Source organism: Nelumbo nucifera, chromosome 4 (assembly GCF_055504915.1).
Source record: "Nelumbo nucifera cultivar China Antique chromosome 4, China Antique-T2T, whole genome shotgun sequence".
Lineage (NCBI taxonomy): Eukaryota > Viridiplantae > Streptophyta > Magnoliopsida > Proteales > Nelumbonaceae > Nelumbo > Nelumbo nucifera.
Window position 1 is genome coordinate 59855789 of NC_142652.1, and position 21192 is coordinate 59876980.

A 21192-nucleotide genomic window follows, 5' to 3' on the forward strand; every position below is an offset into this window, starting at 1 on the left:
TCAAAATATACCTTGTGGGTGGTGGTCTCTCTCTTTGAGACTTAGTAAACATCAATGACTCTCAGTTCATTAGACGTAAGTTAAAGAAATGAAAACACCATTGGATACGAGCGTAACAGGAGAAGACTCCTGCAAACGTTACAATTGAGAAGCGACCCTTCTCCTTATGTGTCACAACTCTGTTTTGATGCTCTTGTATTTCCCATTTGTAAGAACTTGTATGGTCATCAGAATTAGAAACTCATAGGATGGACAAACGGTTAAATAGGAACTAGCAGTTTGGTCATCAACATGGTTTTCAAAATTGGACCAGACCAAATCGTCGGACAGAAAAAACTGGGTGATCGATTCAGTTTTACCCCAGAACCGTTATTTCGCCAAAAACCATTGATTTGGTCAGCTAACCACTGACCCGAGTGGCGGAACCGTTTAAACCATCCAACAGTTTTGGTCGTTTTTTATGTTTTTTATTTTTTTTTTGTCAAAATGGATTGTCCATTCGGTTTAAACAATCAGACCATTTGACTCGGGAACTGGACCCCTAACTGGTTCATTGTCTGATTCGGTTTTAAAAACCTTGGTCATCAGAACCAGCAGTTGAAGATGAACCTAGAAGTTGTCCTTGAGAATTTGAAGTCCGATTGAGCTACCTGCTCCCTACTACAACATAATTAGGGTGCTTCCATTCGAGTGGGGGCTCAGACCCAACACTAGGTTTGGCCTCGAGAATGGTGGGAAGGAAGTTGAATGGGTCTCTTATGATTCTTTAGCAACTTAGGCCACGTTTTGGTTCAATTTTCATTCTTATCCAAGATGAAATTCTAAAATGGAAAAGAATGGGTAAAAATAGGCAGAATGAGAAAATATTGCTATGAACCAAACACTTTTTTCCTAAAAATGAATTCTTTTCAGACTAATAAGTGTCCTATGTTTTTTTTTTTATGAATAATAGTAAATTTTATTAGTTCAAAAGCTGATTTAGAGTTGTGAATTCACACAACACCCCAGGGAGAGGCACAAGCTATAGCCCATCCTTGAATCTTACAAGTAAACTAGGAAAGAAAAACATGAATCACAGTTGAGCCGAAAACAATTTTTTCCGATTTACCCCTTGCTTAGCTAACACATCGGACAAAGTATTTGCTAATCTCCCCACCCACTGTAAAGAGACCAACATATTCCTTGTCAACCAAATGAATTTCTTCATTTCATTATTGTAGCACCATATAACATCTTCTTTCAACCAACCCATCACCACTTTGGAATCTCCTTCAATTACTAGATTCTATACCCCCGGCTAGTTTGCAAATTGCACCCCTTGTACAGGAGCTAATAGCTTTGCCCTGATGAAGTCCCCAACTCCTAAAGGACCCGAGTAGAGTAACATAATCTCTCCCTTCTCATTTCTCAAGACACCCCCCATTCCGGATAATCCTAGGTTACCCATGCTACTTCCATCAAAGTTCAGCTTTAGTGAGCCTTTAGATGGAGGAGACCAGCTTGTAATTGACTTATCCTTTACAGGTGAACACCTTGCTATTGCTGACCAGTTTCTTCAAAGGTCATTAAAGGATAATTGATGAAAGATTTCCAAAGTCTTCAGCCAAAGTATTGCCATATGCAACACATAGTCTTTCAATTCTTGACTACTACTTTCCTTTTCTTGAAAGATTCTAGCATTCCTTTGTTCCCAAAGAGTCCAAATCAGGGCAATGTGAGCACATCTCCACATAATTCTCCCTCTTTTTGTAGGCCAAGAGAAAGTAGAATGGTTAAAGATCATGTGAACTTCTACTGGAGTTGTTCGAGTGGGTACTAGAGATGTGTCAAATGGAGTCCACCACCAATAAATAACTATAAACTTAGTACATATGAAGTTGTTCGAGTGGGTCAGACATGCCAACTGCTGTTGGCATATTTAGAGAACAGAGGAGACGATGGCATGGAGGCTACCTTAGGAAAATTGGAAACACAACCATTGAAGTGGCTGAGCTTTAAGCAATTCAAGATGGTCTTTGATATGCTATGCAATTTAACCTATTTCCCTTGGTTATCGAATCTGATTCACTTTTAACCATTTTAACTTTCAATCTAATCAGTGCCCAACTAGAGAATGAAGAGTCTTTTCCACTTCACGAAGCAAATGCTCCAGCAATGCTCTAATGTTACTTTGTCCACTGTGTTCGAGAAGCAATCCGATGTGTGGACTGCCTGACAAATCTTTTGGTTGTAAATATCTTTATAGGGATGCAAATGAACTCGATTGGATTCAAATTAGGGTATTATTCGAATCCAATCCAAATCGAAGATCCAATTGGATCTCATAAACATGGATTTGAATTCGAATATGATGAGGTAGTCAAATCTTTGAATCTAATTTGATTTTTTAAAAAATAAATAAATTATTAAAAGAAAAATAAAACATGATAGTTTAAATAAAGAAAAATAAAAAAATACAAGTACATTTTCAACTATTTTGATCATATATACTTATTTTTTATAAAAAATAAATAATATAATAAATTTGCAAAAGTGTAATATAAATAATATATTATAAATAAATAAATAGCATATATATATGTGTTATATATTTATATAAAATAAAAAAATAACATATATATTAAATCAGATCTTTTCGGATTGGATAGCGAGTGATCTAATATCTAAGATCCTATTATTCGATCCGAAGATCCAAAATGGGATTATTTGAATCCGAGATTATACGATCCAACTTTTGGGTCGGATCTGATTAAGATCCGATCCATTTGCACCCCCTTCTAAAATTTGCCTTCGGACACCGCTTTGGATGGTCAATGGTAAGAATAATATTACCAACTGCTCTCCTTTGACTAATATTTATTAGTCAAAAACCATGGAACCGGCTATGGGATTTTCAGCAGTTTTTTATTCTATATTACCAAGTGCTCGATGTGTGGCTCATAAAATAAGTTAATTTGCCACGTGTTCTGCATCAAAAGAGGGAGATCCACCACTGAATGGATCCCAGGCTCCCATCAGATTGAGTATATGTTTGTCATTGATGCTGTAGATACAGTTCTCAGAAATGTATGAATTGGAAGCACAGATTTTTGAGAAAAATAATATCTTTTTTTGTTTGAAAACGTTACTGTTACGTAGGGCATTTCCTGGAACAATAATAATGTTTTGCACTGGTAGAAACTTTTTCAACACCATTTTTTTTTGATGCCAAACAGACGCTGAGTCATTGAGAGAACAATGTATTGATTGTTATGCGTAAGAAAAGAGAAACAATAATTATTAAATCGGACGGCCACAAATTGAAGACACTTCTCCAGCGGAACCTTCAAATGATCTTGACTATGCAACACGTGGCAAGTTTATCCCATGCTGTGAATCCGTAACCCACCTGGAGTCCCAAAGGTGAAAGGCCAAAGCCCAAAGGTCGAAGCCAAGAGAATAGGGCGAATCTACAAATGTAAATAAAAGAACGGAGCTTTTAGTAATTACACATTTTCATTAACTTAAAGTTCATCAGATCTGCTTCTCTGTATCTCGTAGAGTAGAGTCCTAGAGTCGTAGATTTCTAGTTCAATAAAACGTCTGCAATAAATTTGTTTTGGTACACTTCTCATCTTCTTCCTCAGTCCAAAACGTCAACAAGATCTCTCTTTCTCTCTCTCTCTCTCTCTCTTTCTCCCTCTGGTGGTGTATGTATGTGAAGAAAGAAGAAACAGGTAGGAAAGAGGGATTTGTAGAGAGGTCAGTAATGGGTAAGACATCTGTAATCATCTACATAACAGTAGCTCTGCTGCTTCTCTTCCTCATCTCTTACTCTCCCAAAAGATCCCCAAGCCACCACCACGGCCGCCTCAAGCTCCGCTCAACCTTCACATTCTCCAACAGTGGTGGCGACAGACACCACGATCCCATCGCATTTGACCCACTTATCGCTGAAATGGAACGCCGCCGCGAGGATAAAGAATGGGAAAGAAAATATTTCGAGCATGCCCACAAGGAATTTGTGGAAGCTCCAGGTGAGGAGTCGCAACCCGAGTGGGAGGATTTCATGAACGCTGAGGATTACTTGAACGACGACGAGAGATTTAATATCACGAATAGGTTGGTTTTGCTGTTTCCGAAGATTGATATCGATCCGGTTGATGGGTTTGTGACGGAAAGCGAGTTGACGGAATGGAATTTGAGGCAGTCAGAGAAGGAGGTAATGCATCGGTCAGAGAGGGAGATAGAAGTTCATGATAAGAATCATGATGGGTTTGTTTCTTTTGCTGAGTATGAACCCCCCACTTGGGTGCGGAAATCAGGTCATCATTTGGGTTTTAGTTTAATTCCTTTATAATTTCTGCTGATTGAGAAGAGTTTATGGTGGAACTATTTTACCCTTTTCCAAAGATCAAGTTTCCATGCTTAATTACATATTATTTCTTATGTTCAATGTAGGTGATACCGTGATAGCTGGGCTTTAGTTATTATTTTTCTCATTTTTTCCCGAATTGACAGATTGTGCACGTCCTTTTAAGAATTATTTACTGCTTTTCCACTCTCGACAGTTTTTTTTTTTTCAATTCATTTTTGGTATGAAACTTTCCTTCTAGCACACAAATTAAAAAATTTTGGGAAAGCCCAAGTCAATTCAATAGAAGTTCCTGTGCAAATAATTTCTTTTATCAAGTCAATGAGTGAAGGAAATATTTGAATCAACTACCAGTGTAAGTTGGACCTGCTGTTCAAATTGCAAGACTTCATAATAAGAATACATGGGGTTCACCACTTCTGCCGTTATTAATCTTCTTTTGGAAGTTCAAGAGCAACTGGAAGGGGTTCCACTGCTTTTATTAGTTTTTCTTCAAATCTAAGCGGAGTGGTGAACCCCTTTTCTAGTTTCTCTTAGACTTTATAAAGGAGATAAACTCTGAAATCCTCCATTTCTTTAGGGTGTCACTCCAAATGGTTGTCCAATAGGTAAGTTTATTGATTCAGAAGCAACTTTAGAGTGAGTTCATACATCATCCCAACGAGAGGCATGAGCTGCAGCCCCTCCTTGAGTCTTACAAGTAAACTAGGAAAGAAAAACAATAATCACAACTGAGCCCAAAATAATTCTTCCCTATTTACCCCTTGCTTAGCTAACACATCTGACAAAGTATTTGCTGATCTCCCCTCCCACTGTACAGTGACCAACATATTCCTTGTCAACCAACTAAATTTCTTCATTTCATTCTTGTATCGCCACATAGCCTCTTCAGAATTTTTTAACCAACCCACCACCACTTTGGAATCCCCCTCGATTATTAGGTGTTGTACCCCCAGCTGGTTTGCAAATTGCACCCCTTGTACAGCAGCTAAGGAGGACATAGTAGGACCCTGACACAGCTACAAGGTATAGGACTTGGAAAACGGGAAAAAGATGATTCAAGGATTCGGTGGGTATAATCTAATTTTTGATTTTTGTAATAAACTACTTGCTAGAGAATAAAACCTATTTAAGGACCTCACTTAACAGCTTAAGCTTTTAGGTTGAATGGTTCTTTGAGACTAATAATACTTTTATATGTTATATGAATACCAGAATAGTTGTTGGGATAGAAAACAAACTAAATGTCCAAGTGTAAGCAAATGGAAACAACATTAAGCAATTAAAATAATATATAATTTGTTATGCTAAATTATGAAATATAATAATTAAACAATTTAGACTCAAAATTTATTGTAAGAATATGATGTCCTTTAGTCATATATGAGATTCAAAGGAGAGAAGAGATTGAAAAGATGGTCGGTCAAAGTTTTACAGAAGAAAAAGGAAGTTTAGACTTTAGAACAAGGCTAGTTAGAGAAGAGAAAGAAAAAGGAAATTGAAGATGCAGTTGGAGAGAAGGAAGACGAAGATGGCAGAGCAGATGAATCAATTGAGGAAGGTATAATCATTGATGAAACACATGAAATTGGGAGATCTATCCATTTGGTGACTATGGTAAACATAGAAGTGGAGGTAAGTAAAATTTTGGGTCTGTCCTTTATTGGTGGCAAGGGATTTGCAAGGACACTTTTTTAGCAAAGTGGAAGAAAACATTGCATGTCATTGAAGGGGAGGGAGGAAAACATTGTGGAACCTAATAAGGGGACTAGGGGAGTTCTATGGAAAGAAATTATGATATCCAAGAGAGTCAGAATTTGCTTGGGGAGGAAGTTGATAGCAGGGATAGTGACAAGAAGGCAAACGGTTTTTGAGAAGGGATAAATGATAATGCAAGGGATGTGCAAGGGCCAAAGAGAATACCTACATTATAGGTATGGGTCCTAGTGTCAAAAGTTTTTGTGGGGTTGAAGGGGGGTTTATTTGGGATGGGTCCTGTTAAGAAGATGAAGAAATTGAAGAAGATCTTTAAGAAAAGCAAAGAGTTTTCTTTCCAAGCTGCTGATGTAAATGGGTAACAAAGTTTTTTCGTTTGTCAGAGGGCTGTTTTAGGGGTTTAAGTGCAGTAGGGAAAAGTCTATGTCAGGTTGAGAAATAGAGTATTTTAGGAGATGGAGGGTTGAGCAGCAAGGTTGATTTTGGGTTTTGTTTTTGGAAAGGGTTGGGTTTGTGTTTATTCATCAAGTGTTTTAGGGATGTGTTATGGGCCCGGGCGTAGGATCTCGTCACGGGTCGGTCCACGGGGAGAACCTCTAGCTTCCCCTTGCCCCTGCCTTTGCATGCAGACCCTATCGTGGCGACCTAAGGGGTGATTTGTCCAAGAGATCACCCTAACTCTCCTCAACTCGTCTCTTGGACTGAAATTCTTGGATGCCTTATTCTCTAGTCGCATCTCCTTAAATAGGAGATTACAAGAGGTGAGGGTCCTCCTTGTAGGAAGACTCCTTGTTGAATTCGACTGCTTACAGATAAGACTCCTAACTTGGGAAGGATAAGGCTTACCTAAGATAAACAAACTCCTACTCTTCTAATAAATAAAGTAAGAACAGATAAGAACAAATAAGAGAAACTACTAAAGATAAGCTGCTGTTGGCTAAGGATAAGATAAGTTGATAAGATAAGCTGCTGCCCACGTGGGCCTCGCATCACTGCTGCTGCCGGCGGCGGTAAGTCTTTCCCACGAACACATCCACAACATTACACCCCTCCTGGGCAACGAGCTTGTCCTCAAGCTCGAGATCTGGATATGCGTCTTGAAGATCAGTCCAGGGGATCCAGGTGGCCTCGGCTGATGGTAGGTCATCCCATTCCACCAGGACTTCGAGAATACCTCGATTGACTCGGGATCGAACAAGGGCTCGAGGCTGGAGAATGAGTCTGCCGTCCTTCAGGGGTGGTATGGGAGGTACTTTATCAGGAGGAGTACCTGTAAATGGCTTGAGCAAGGATACGTGGAAAGTATCGTGGAGCTTGCTGTGTTCTGGCAGTTCGAGCTGATATGCAACTTTCCCGATCTGCCGTAAAACCTTGAAGGACCTGTAAAATTTGGGAGCCAATTTAGGGGGAGCCTTGCGTCTGAGGGAGTGTTGCCGATAGGGCTGGAGCTTCAACCACACGAACTGTCCTGGTTCGAGAGTTAATTCCCGATGTTGCTGGTCATAGGCATTCTTCATGCGTGCCTACGCTTGTTGTAAGCGGAGAGAGACTTCGGCTAGGAGGGCATCGCGGTCTTGTAGGCTACGATCAATTTCATCCAACCGCGTCGAACCGGGTTCGTAGGACAATAGGCGGGGCGGGTCCCGACCATAGACGACCCAGAATGGTGTCATGCCAAGGGAAGAATGATAGGCCGTGTTGTAACAGTATTCGGCCCAAGGAAGCCAATCAACCCACCGCTGTGGTTGGTCACCCACAAAACAACGGAGATACATCTCTATCGTATGGTTTACCACCTCTGTTTGCCCGTCTGTCTGAGGGTGGTAGGCAAAGGAAAAAGCTAGGGTTGTACCCTGCAACCGAAACAGCTCCTTCCAGAAGGTGCTAGTAAAAACCGGGTCCCTGTCACTGACGATGGATTCTGGTAGCCCATGCAAACGGAAAATATGTGTAAAGAAGACGTGGGCAACTGAAACCGCGCTATACGGGTGGGACAGGGGAATGAAGTGAGCATACTTGGAAAAGCGATCCACCACCATGAATAAGACCGATTTCCCGCCGACCTTGGGTAGGCCCTCAATGAAGTCCATAGAGATATCAACCCAGATTTGTGTTGGGAGTGAAAGAGGCTGGAGAAGGCCTGCCGGGTGTAGGTTTTCCCATTTTTGTTGTTGGCACGTGGAGCAATTCGGGATGAAGTCCCGAACCGAAGTCCTCATGCCAGGCCGATGGAAATCGGCTTGGATGCGGTGCAATGTCTTTTGAATGCCCTCATGTGTGGAGTTATGTATGCTGGAGATGACGGAGGGAATTAAGGAACAGTCGGCTGGGAGGTATATCCGTCCTTTGTATAGCACCAACCCGTCGTGAATGGACCAATTCGTGTTGGTCGTTCCGGACTGTATTTTCTGAACAAGGTCCTTCCATTCCGGTGATTGGGGCAGCGTGCTTCTAATGCCTTCCAACAGGGTGACGCAGGGCCGTGAAATCGCACAAAGGAGCATAGCATCTTCGTCACGTCTGGACAGGGCATCTACAGCCCGATTTAAGGACCCCACCTTGTAGTCCACCCGAAAATCAAACCCGAACAGTTTGCTTGCCCAATGTTGTTGAGGCGGAGTGGTTAGCCGCTGCTCCAGTAGATACTTGAGGCTGTAGTGATCAGTCTTGATGACGAAGGATCTTCCCCACAAGTATGGCCTCCAGTGTTGCACGGCCTTAGCTAGTCCAATCAACTCGCGCTCGTAGGCCGGTAGCTTTAGATGCCGGTTAGCCAGTTTGCGGCTAAAGAAGGCTATTGGATGTCCTTGCTATTGTAGTACTGCTCCAATACCTACACCGGATGCATCGCATTCGACCGTAAATTCCAGGTCAAAATTTGGTAACTGTAATACGGGTGTGGAGGAGAGGGCATCCCTTAAGTTCGCAAAGGCGGCGTCAGCTGCTTCATCCCACTGGAATGCGTTCTTCTTTAGCATACTGGTTAATGGGGCAGCCAATAATCCATAATTTTGCACAAACTTGCGATAGTACCCGGTCAGTCCTAGGAACTCGCGGAGAGCCTTGGTGGATTGAGGTTTGGGCCAATCCTGAATTGCTTGGATTTTGGAGTCATCCACTGTGACACCTTGCCCACTGATTATGTGTCCTAGATAAAGAACTTGGCGCTCCCCGAAAGAACATTTGGGCCGCTTCAGAAAGAGCTTGTGTTGGCGTAGTAGTTCCAGAACAGTTCGTAGGTGATGTACATGTTCAACCCATGATTTACTGTAGACTAGGATGTCGTCAAAGAACACTAAGACGAATCTGCGAAGGTGGGGCCGAAATACCTCATTTATCAGTGACTGAAATGTGGATGGAGCGTTGGTGAGACCGAACGACATAACTAGAAATTCAAAGTGAGCATGATGCGTTCGGAAAGCTGTTTTCTCCACATCCTCGGGGGCCATCCGGACCTGAAAATATCCCGATCTGAGATCTAGCTTCGAGAAGTACTGAGATCCGTGGAGCTCATCCAGCAGCTCGTCTACCACGGGAATCGGGAATTTGTCTTTGACGGTTCTGTTGTTGAGTTCTCTGTAATCCACACAAAACCTCCAAGTACTGTCTTGCTTCGGTACCAATAAGACCGGCGAAGAGAAGGGGGAGCGGCTAGGGCGGATGATCCCTTGTTTCATCATGTCCGCACACTGCTTCTCTATCTCGTCCTTCTGCAGATGTGGGTAGCGATATGGCTGGACGACGATCGGTTCTGAACCTGTTATCAGAGGAATCCGATGGTCACACGATCGGGCAGGTGGAAGTCCCTTGGGTTCTTGAAATATATCTGAGAAGTCGGTGAGGAGTCTTTCCATATCTGCTATGTGCATAGTTCCGCCTTGGAGTGTATGCACATGCGGTTTCTTTGCCTTTACTCTGGTTCCCTGCCAAGTAACTTGTTTTCCATTCAGGTGGAATGACATTGTTAGGGCGCTGAAATCCCATAGGATAGGGCCTAGAGTAATCAACCACTTAACTCCAGGATAGGGCCTAGAGTATCATACTCGTTCAAGGGTAGCACAAATAAATCAGCAGAGAAGGGTTCGGATTTGACCTGTATTTGGATGTCCTTACAGATTCCAGGGCTGTGAACCCGCTCTCCATTTGTGACGGCTACCTGTAGTTGCGGTCTGCTTTCCACTGGTAGTTTCAGTTGAAGGGCAGCTTGCTCAGTTACAAAGTTGTGCGTGCTTCCCGAGTCTACAAGGATACGTACTGGTTTCCCTGCCACCTGTGCCCATAGCTGCATAGTTTGGGAGGTCTTTATCCCGGTGATGGCGTGGAGGGAGATCTCGGGTTCTAGTGCTGCGGGTTCTTCCTCGTCTTCCTCCAGTTCGTCTACCAGGAGGCAGAATAACCTCTTGCATCTGTGGCTCGCTGAATACAGCTCATTGCAGTTGAAGCATTGCCCTCTTGCTCGGCGTTCTGCCATCTCAGCTCTGGATAAGCGTTTGATGGGAGGTGCCGTCATGCTGCTTCCTGTGCTAGGTGCCGGTCTGGGAATGATACCTGTGTGAAGCTTTTGTTCCCTGCTGACTGCCGAAGAAAGGGCCACCCCGGTTGACTTCGGGGGTGTCCGTGATGTCGCTGACCGACCCATGCTGAAGGATCCTCGACTGATCTGTAGCTTACGTTCGAAGGCACGAACTAGGTTCATGGCGATGACCAGATTGGGAGGATGCTGCATCTCCACATCTACCCTTAGGGGCTCAGCTAATCCAGCAGTGAACATATCCACCTGCTGATCTGGGCGTACCAAGGCGGCTGTGGTGAGAAGGGTCTGAAATTGGCACTGGTATTCAGCCACGGTGCCTGTTTGCTTGAGGTTGATTAACTCACCTAGTGGGTTGCTCGTCAATGGGGGCCCGAACCTAAGGAGGCAGTAGGACTTGAATTGGTCCTAGCTGAGCTCTGGTTCCTCCTGCTCCACTCGGTAGAACCAGAGTTGTGCTTCCTCCGTTAGATGGAACGCGGCCAGACTGACCTTATCTCTTTCCTTCGTACGCTGATTGCGAAAGAATTGTTCACAACAGTATAGCCATCCCAGTGGGTCTCTGCTGCCGTTGTACAAAGGGAACCCCAGCTTACTATACTTGGGAATGACCGCTGCTGCTGGGGCGACGATCTGTCGTTCGCTGGCTGATTCCGCCAAATCTGGTCGGCGGCTGTTGGTGGTTGCCGTCCCTTCGGGACTCCTCTCCCTGTTGGAGAAATATGACTCTAGCAAGCGACGAAGCTCCCGAACATCATCCTTGACTTCTCGTACTTCTGCGTGGTTCTCCACGAGCCGGTGCTCCAATTCGTGGACCTTGGATGACAGCTGCTCCATATCGCCCATGACGTTTGGCTCTGATACCAAAATGTTATGGGCCTGGGCATAGGATCTCGTCACGGGTCGGTCCACGGGGAGAACCTCTAGCTTCCCCTTGCTCCTGCCTTTGCGTGCAGACCCTATCGTGGCGACCTAAGGGGTGATTTGTCCAAGAGATCACCCTAACTCTCCTCAACTTGTCTCTTGACTGAAATTCTTGGATGCCTTATTCTCTAGTCGCATCTCCTTAAATAGGAGATTACAAGAGGTGAGGGTCCTCCTTGTAGGAAGACTCCTTGTTGAATTCGACTGCTTACAGATAAGACTCCTAACTTGGGAAGGATAAGGCTTCCCTAAGATAAACAAACTCCTACTACTCTTCTAATAAATAAAGTAAGAACAGATAAGAACAGATAAGAGAAACTGCTAAAGATAAGCTGCTGCTGGCTAAGGATAAGATAAGCTGCTGCCCACGTGGGAACCGCATCACTGCTTCTGCCGGCGGCGGTAAGTCTTCCCCACGAACGCATCCACAACAGGATGCATGGGAGGACTGATTTTGGTTTTCATTTTGGGTTTGCCTTCTTTTTCTTTTGATGATGGCGATTTCTTATCACCATTTACTTGTAATATTTTTTTTCTTCTTGAATAAATTTCTTTTCTATTTATCTTCAAAAAAATGTCTTTCAAAGTTGGGGATGGAGTAAATATAAGGTTCAGGGAAGATGATTGGTTGGGCATTGGTAGATTTTGTGAATTGTGTCCAAGACTCTATAGATTGAGCCAGAAGATTATATCTATAAATTTTCTTTTTTACTGTACCTCTTAAGAAAAAAAAGAATATTTCTATTGCTGATTGCTATGAATTAATCCGAGGAAGAGTGATGTGAAGTCCAAAATTCAGAAGACCACTACTTGATTGGGAGGTTTATGAGTGTGTGGATCTTTTAGCAAAATTGTAGTTGGTGGAGTTACAAGTTGAGAGTAGTGATGTGACATGTGAGATGATGGAAAGAAGCTAGAAATAGTGTGTTCTTAGTAAAATCTTATTATAAAGCTTTGGCAAGAAATTTGGTGAAGTTGGATGTGAAGGGGTGCAAAGGAATCCCATTCCCTTAGGGTGGAGGCTTTTGCATGGCTAGTTGCTTTGGATGACATTCTTACCTAGGATCACATCAAAAGTAGGGGAATTCAAATAATAGGGGGGTGCTATCTATGCTTAGCCGAGGAGGAATCTGTCGTGCACTTATACTTTGATGGCTATGTCTCAAAGTATGTGTGGGTATACTAATTCAGCCTTTTCAGCCTTGTCATGTGGGAAGTGGGAACCGAGATCTCCAAATGATACCTTTGCTCATTGGTCTACTTTGAGAGGAAATAGGAAAGCAAAAGAGATTGCAAAGATGGCTGTTCTAAGGTTCACAGAAGAAAAATGAAGTTTAGAAGAAGGCAAGTTACAGAAGAGAAAGAAAAGGAAATTGAAGACGCAGTTGGTCTACTTTATACTTCTCTATAGTTCTGTCTGCCTTATATTTAATGGTGTACACTATACACCCATTTGCACCCAATTGCCTCCTACTCATCAGGTAAACCCACAATCTTCCAAGTATTATTCTTTTGTAATGCATTCATCTCTATTCTAATGGCATCCTTCCACACAGGAATGGATAGGGCTTTTGATACATTCTTGGGTATGGATTTAAAAGAAATAGAAGCAAGAAAAGATTTATAGGTAGGGGACAAAAGGTTATAGGAAATATACTTAGAGATGCAATGAGCAGTGGAAGAGTGACACTTACCTTTTTTGTAAGGGCAATGAGTGCATTAAGGTCATTAAAAGGACCAACAGAAGGAACGGTATTAGTATCTATCATTGTAGTAGAGACTGGTGGTGGAAGAGGGCTCAACAATAGTAGGGCCAAACTTTGTGCACCTTTGATACACCAGCAATGGCTCCTAAAGTGAAAGAGAGGTGTGAGAAGTAGTATGAGAAATATTAAGAGAAGAGGAATAAGAGTAAGAGAAATATCAAACAACACTCTGCTCTACCTTGACAAAAAGGGCTCTATCAATGGACTCTAGAATGACAGATTCAAAGGCAACAAGTTGGTATTGGGATAGGCTTCTCTGAGGCACATCAAGGAGGTAGGTCCTGTTTGCCTTGTGGCCATGCCCAATCATCTATCAAGACTCCATATCTTGAAAAATGCAATAGGTAGGGGAGAAGGTTATTGAACAGTTTAAGTCTTTGGTAATGCTACTAATAGAAAGCAAATTGGTATTTAATTTAGGGACATAAAACAAATGACAAAGTCAAGCTGTCAGAGACTTTGATGTTTCCCTTCTTGAGAGAGGAACAAGAGAAACATCAACAATAGACACCTTTCATCTCGGGCAGGCAATAGGTGACAAGAATAAAAAAGTAGGTGACACTATTTTTTTATCAGCAAAGTAAATTCATTTATTCATTTATTAAGTTTTTTTCTTGAAGAGAAAATAAAATTTTATTAAAGAAAAAGAAACAGAGTACAAGCATAAGCATGATGTTAAGATAACACCCAAACATTCAAAAGTATTGACTAATCCAACAACCATTCTTGAAGCAGAAAAAATGCAGCCTTCCAGATTTACATCTTCCTTAATCATCTCATCTGAACAGTTCTTCATTCCCATCATCCTCCTCATTCCACACCTCATTTCCTTCCTTTTCTACAGAATTCTTCAACCTCTCTTCCCTTTTACATCTTTCGGAAGCTTCAAAGAACCCTTCTAGCAAACTCCTCTCCACCCCAAAAGAACAATCCTAAGCTCCTGTCCGCAAATCCTCAATACTCACTCTGTCTTGTCCTTGCAAGCTAATTGAGACTTCTCAGAGATCCTTTCCAAACCATCCCCAAAAGAATCCAACATTCTGCACCTTCTCCCCATCTGAATGATGGCATTCTTCTCCTTGCCCCTCTAATACCTTCATCTTCAAACCTTTAGTTTTTAATCTTTTTTTCTTATAAACTCTCTTAAATTTATTTGCCGGACCAGCCCCAATCAAACCATCTTTTAACTTTGAGAAAACTTTTGATACATGAACAATATGGGACTTGAGTCTCTTGCTGTCTTAACTGTCTCTGGAATAACAGCCACACCTTCCTTAAATGACAACTTAAGTTACTGGTTAAAGTACAAACATTCCATCATATATGTGACCTAGGTTACACCAGATTACAACTTTGCTAAAAATAAAGTGGGTCTACCAGTCCCCTGCTATTCTAGAACATCTTTCAAATCATTTGCTTCCTTTTTTACCCAACCAAAATTAGAATTTAATTTCTTTGCACACAGGTCAATTTGTCTGAAGATAAATCTGAATTTCCACGGTGCTGAGTTAATTTGCTTTTCCCAAGATATGACCAAGAGTGAATCTCTCTCAATTTTCAGCTCTCTTGCTTCTAACTGTTCGACAAGTTTCAAGCCTTGTAGGAGAGCTAGAATTTCTGCTTGAATCGAGTCACCAAACCCAATTGGTCCTGAGAACAGTGCCACTACTGCTCCTTGATGATTTCAAATAACCCCCCTATACCTGCTCTCCCCGAATTACCAAAGGAGATGCCATCAAAGTTCAGCTTTAGCTTATTTAGTTCTGGTGGTTTCCATTCGTTTCTTACACTTTCTTTGTGTTTCTGACTTTGCCACTTCACTCCAATTTCTTAATATATCATTTGTAGAAACATTCCTGAAGAGTTCCAATGTGCAGATCTGACTTTTATAGCTTCAATCACTTTCTCCTTTGACTTACTTTTCTTATTGAAATTGAAAATCCTTTGATTTCTTTCTTCCTAGATAGACAATACCAAAGCTGCTCATATTGCCTTTCACATACATCTTCCCTTTTTTTGTTGCCTTGGGAAATTGTAGCTAAACAAACTCACTATGTCTTGGGGAGGGGGGGGGGGGGGGCATCTGCAACCAAGGAGAGCGCAGAAATATTCCCAAATATAAGACACAAAAGAGTAGGAGATTAGTGAGGGAGGGTCTCACCACAAGATTTACATAGGATACACACGTGAGGAGAGAAATGATTATTTGGCCTTCTTTTCTATAACATACCATAGGTGTTTATCTTTCCAAGAAACACTTCCCAATAAAGAGCTTGTACTTTAGGAGGGATTGGTTTGTAACATATTTCTTTCACAGTGAAATTCACCCCCATAGTTTCAAAATGGGTTGGCAGGTTAAAAAAAGAGGCACAAGAAACATACCATTAGGGGCTGGATGACAGATTCTATTATCAGATACATTTTGGTCCAAGTAAACCTTCTCCAGGTTTGAAGGTAGGAGGAGGGAACAACATTCATTATCTCTCAAACCCCTTATGAACTCTTACCGAAAAAAAAACCCTTATGAACCCAAATTCTCAACTTATCCCAAGTTCTGAGGACACATGAATCCTGGCAACAAGTTCAGCCTTAAGATTTGGCAAGGAATAGAAGTCAAGGAATTGCAAATTAAGGGGCTGATCCCCAAGCCAAAGGTCTTCTTAGAATAAAACTTTGGGAAAAGATTTTTGGTCTTTTTGGATGCAGGTGGACAATGCCTCTGTAAATCAGGTGGCTTTTCGACCCTACAACCTCAAGTAGCCTAAGAGAAGAGGGAGAGTATTATGGAGATGTGTTAGGGCTGCTTTAGTATGGACAGTATGGGAGGAAAGAAATAACATTATTTTCAATGATAAAGAGAGGGATGGAGCTACTGTTTGGGATTGTTTGCTGATTAGGGCTATTAATTGGGATAAAGCATTTGATTTTCTTTCACATTTCTCTTTTGGTGACATTTGGAGAAACTGGAAATTAGTTGCAATTTTTTATTTTTTAGTTAAGGACAAAGCTGTTGCAGCCTGGAAGCCCCCATAAAACTAAACTTTGATGGCAGTAGCCTCGGTAAGCTTTTGGGCCCTTTGGTATCAGATATGTATTCAGGAATGCAGAGGGTCATTGTTGCCTTATTCTCTGGTCCAATTGGAGTGGGGGATGTGGTTAGTGCAGAGGTCCAAGCAGTTTTACAGGGAACACAAATTGCTAAAGAGTTGAACTTCGGGAGGTTGGTCATTGAAGGAGATTCTAAATTGGTAATTGGGTGGCTGAAAGAGTTGGAGACTGTAGCTTGGTCTTTCAGGGGGTCGATGAGAAGATTCAAGTGGCTAACTTTCACTTTAATAGTTAGAGTTCAGTGGGAGAGGAGATCAGCTAATGGGCCAGCAGACCTACTAGCTGAGCAAGGGGTGCACAGAGATCATTTATTTTGGGTCCAATTGTAATTTTTCTTTGTTTTCGAGGCAGCATCTCACACCTCCTTAGGGAACTCTTTGCTGTATCTTTTGTTAGTTCATCTTGATTAATTTTAATAAAATGCTTTTTACTTATAAAAAAAAGGTAAGAAATGTAGTCAATACCTCAATGATTGCTTTCCAGGGGGAGTTTGAAGCTACATTAGAAGCTAGTTTTGCATCCCAACCATTGTCCATTACACCATGAATGCTTCCAATGACCCTGTGCCACAACCTATTTACCTCACAAGGAAACCTCCACGGCCATTTACCTAGAAGAGCTGTATTTCTCTTCACCAAATGCCCAATGCCTACTCCACCTTGCTCCTTCGGTTTACATACTTGTTCCAATAAGAAGTCCCTCATTATCTTTTCTAGCTGTCTAGCTGTTTTTACCAGAATCCTAAAGGTGGAAAGGAAGCAAGTGGGCAAGTTTGCTAGGGTGGACTTAATCAAAGTGATTCTTCTCCCCATAGAGATGTAGTGAATCTTTCTATGGGGAGAAGAATCACTTTGATTAAGTCCACCCTAGCAAACTTGCCCACTTGCTTTTTGGTGAATCTTTCTACAATTGGTTTCCAGAAGCTGTTGGTTTTCGGGCCCCCGAAGGCACACAAGGTACTCTAGGGGCCAAGTTTTCACCTCACAGCATAGTATTTCTCCCAAGGACTGAATGTCAGCCTCTTCCATGTTAATTCCTGCCACACAACTCTTTCTCCAATTGAATCAATAATCCATGTGACACCATGGTTGCCTAAGGCAATAGCATGATTAGTTGTAGCATGAGTACCAAAATAGGCAAAACCTATGGAAGGTCTGTAAGTACCATATGTGGTCCCTATTGTAGTTTCCAATTGACTTAGAAATTTACTGTACTTATCAGACTTTACTCTAGCTTCAACCAATGTCTCTACAGTCATTATAGAAGATGGCCCTTGATCATTTGCCTGAGTAGTGACCACATTATCTTTTCCATCCTTCTTCCTACTTTTATTATTTCTAAGCTAAGAAGGCATGAGATGGGGATTTAACTTCCAACATGTTTCTTGACTCAAGTTGCGTAGGTTTCTTTCAACATTCACACACTCCTCCACACCCTTATCACCAATCCCTGGAACCCCTTTGGGCTTCATGCTAAAATGAGCAGAATAATCTGTAGGAGTTTGTAGCATCACACATCTTCTACTCTCCTCATTGTGTACCAAATAATAGGCTTAGGAAACAGTGATGTCATCTTGTGTGAAGATATGCTGCCTGGTTATGACAAACTCTGAATTTAATCTTGTAAGAAACTCAAAGACTTGATTTCTCTCAACCAGTCTCCTATAGGTAGTAGCATGGGCTCTCCTACTCTATACTCTCCAAATGGTCCAACTCCTGCCAGTGAGACTTCAATGTTAAGAAGTAAACAACTAGTGGTTTTTCTCCTAGCTTTAGATTGTTCATCTGATACCTCAACTGGTATGCCCTTACGAAATTCATAGCTAGGTGTAAGCTTCTACTACACCATCATACACTTAACAATTTTTGTCTACATATAATTTTTGGTAATGTGCGGCTCCATAGAGTTTATCAACCACAAAAAAAAATAAAAAATCATATAGTTTTCCTGCACCCTTCGAGCATGGGAAGAGTCTATGGCTTTTTGGTTCTATCATTTCCCCATAATATACCCTAGATTTCAACTTCCCCTATGTAAATGTGAATAAATTGAGCACACTCAAGGTAATTACTCCCATCAAACTTCACTGTAATGATAGAAATTCTAGGAGTCTCTATAGACTCCATTGGGACAATCCTGGACTCTAGGATCTACTTGAAATCATTTCCTAAAGTGTGCTTCACATGCAATTCTTCTTCTACAATGATAGGATATACTCAGCAGGATTGTTATCTCACAAAATTTAATCCCCAATCTCAACTTCACAGTGAAACCCTAGATTGACAACATTGTAGCAGCTCTAGTACAAAGGAGAAAAGTGAAGTGCTCCTTGCAGATACTCTGGATGTCCTCAAAACAGGGAGTGATCTCAAAGGGGTTCAAAACGAAAGAAAATGAGTCTTGAGCACCAATTTCAATCAAGACTTTTAGCCTCCAACCAGTCTTCAAACAAGATCTTTGCTTTTTTCTTGATTTTTGGGCAGCTTCTCTAGAACTTCCTTTAGGCATCAAATCTCTCCACTATACTTTCTAAAAATCTTTCCCAAAACCAGATGATCAATGCTTAGACAGATCAGCAACTGCAAAACCCCATACACTGTTGATCCTAGTAATGTATGGTCTAGGGATTGAGAATAAAGAAGGAAACATGCTCTGATACCAACTTGGAAATCAGATTAGTAACATTCTTGATTATTTTGCAATGAATCAAGAAAGAAAAGAAGTGAAAAACAGATCTGAGTAGAGAAGAGAAGAGAAGAAAGAAGAAACATGTATTGGAAATCTGAAATCATGGGTTAGCAATTTGCTGTCCCACTGTGTTTTTTTGGCTTTAAGTATAACATAAAATTACATATATACTGTTAATAAGGGTAGAAGCAGCAATGAATAAATGAAATAAAAAGAGAGGCCCATGGCCCTATATGACAAGAAAGCCCAATAATAATAATAATAATAATAATAATAATAATAATAATAATAATAATAATAATAATAATAATAATAATAATAATAATATTTCAAAAAAAAAAACAGCCCACTATCTCAACTGGAATGTAGGGATTGTAAGGTGAGGGATGATTTGGTGGTGGTGTCGGAAATAGGGAGGAGGGCTTTTGTAATGTCTCAATGGTGACAGTTTTATTGGAAAAGGTGGAGAAAAGTGTATCCAGAGAGAATTCAAGGAAAGGAAGAGGCAAATCAAATGCTTCAATCCCCAAGGGCAGGGTGATCCATTGGTCAGTAGCCAGTGGATTGGGGAGGACAAGTCATTTTGTCAGTGGTTATTGTTTGGTGGTTGACTTGTGTCTAGGATTGGTTTTCAGTGGGGAAGTTTGAAGTTGGTGTCATGGAGTATAGTATCAGTTCAGGACCTTACTATACATTCACTTGGACACACTTCAGCACCTAGCTCAAGAAGTGAGACTTACCTTCACTTGGACTCAAAAGTCATCTAATTGAATGGCAGATGCATTGACTAAACTAGAGGCCAACAGGCCCCAATTGTATTGGGGTCATTTCTAGGGAGAATGGAAGAAATTTGCAAGGAAAATTTTAAGGACAGCAGTTTCTAACAGGGTAGGGATCAGGGATAGCCTTGGGATGCCTGGCATGATTCAATTGTACAATTAGAACATTTTTTTCATATATTGATAAAGAAATTGAGTTACCAACAATAAAAGGGAGGCAATGGTAGGATTTTTTTTTGCCCAGTTTCGAGGAGGCAGTTCTTTTTAGTTGGGTAGGCTTCCTTCACAGTGGTGTTTTTTGTGTGGTATGAAGATTTTATGCTGTGCCTTTCTCTTTTCAAGGAGGCAGTTCTTTCTGTTTATCTACGACATGGTGGCTTACTGTTGGAGTGTGTGGATTGGTTTTCTTTTTCTCTTTTTTTTTTTTTTTTTCCTTTTCAATCTCTCTTCTTTTCTACAGTCTTTTCTTGTTAGTGAATTTTTGTTATTAGAGAAAAAAGAGAAAGGAAAAGCATAGATACAAGATGCAACTGTGACCTATTTCTCTATGATTTTATTGTTGACTGATTTTCTTCTGCATATCAGATAATAATTCGTTTGGTTATGATATGGGTTGGTGGAAGGAGGAACATTTCAATGCCTCAGATGCTGATGGTGATGGTCTTCTGAATCGGACAGAATTCAATGAGTAAGGTTCTATTGGTGTAGATATTTTGTATTTGGCAATCGTATGCTTTCTCTGATTTCTTCTACTTGTTACCTTATGCTTGTTTTATGAAAGCTTCCTGCACCCAGCTGACAGCAATAGCCCGAAACTTCTTAAGTGGCTGTGTCAAGAGGAAATAAGGTACAATGGATTCTTATTTCTTTTTCAATTTAATGTGAATCTATTCACTTTCTCACAATCTTTATTCTATATTGTTCCTGGCACTGAATTTATTTCTGTATTTTACTCATATTCATGAATTTTTTACCTGCGAAAATTTCACATCTTTCATTTTATTTCATGGATGAGAGATTTTGAATAATATTATCATCAAAATGTATTTCCTGATGCAAGTGGTCATGGATCTCATGGTTGTCTACTTGGCTGTAAAAGCCATTCATCTTGAGGCAAGGTGGCAGAAACGGCTTTGAGATGTAGACCTCAAACATGAAACTATACTATAGGAATCAAGTAAAAAAACTCTATCTTGTTGCAATGAAGAAAAAGTTGATCAAAATCTTGTTTCCATAGATACTTGTTCATTGGAAAAAGGTTTCTGGATTAGGTCAAGTAGGGAGCTTACGTACATGATCCTGCATATTTCTGCCACGTTGAGGGAT

General features: G+C 41.1%; 1 protein-coding gene across 2 annotated transcripts in view; it reads left to right on the forward strand.

Annotated features, from left to right (window-relative positions):
* Positions 1–3710: 3710 nt before the first annotated feature.
* LOC104613383 (Calcium-binding EF hand family protein) overlaps positions 3711–21192 on the forward strand; it is a 34044-nt gene continuing 16562 nt past the window's right edge. For both annotated transcript variants that reach the window (XM_010281168.2, XM_010281169.3), the window contains exons 1-3: positions 3711–4304; positions 20452–20554; positions 20648–20713. In XM_010281168.2, coding sequence (XP_010279470.2) covers positions 3749–4304; positions 20452–20554; positions 20648–20713 — 725 coding nt within the window. In that variant the 5' untranslated portion in view covers positions 3711–3748. The remainder of the gene's footprint in view (positions 4305–20451; positions 20555–20647; positions 20714–21192) is intronic.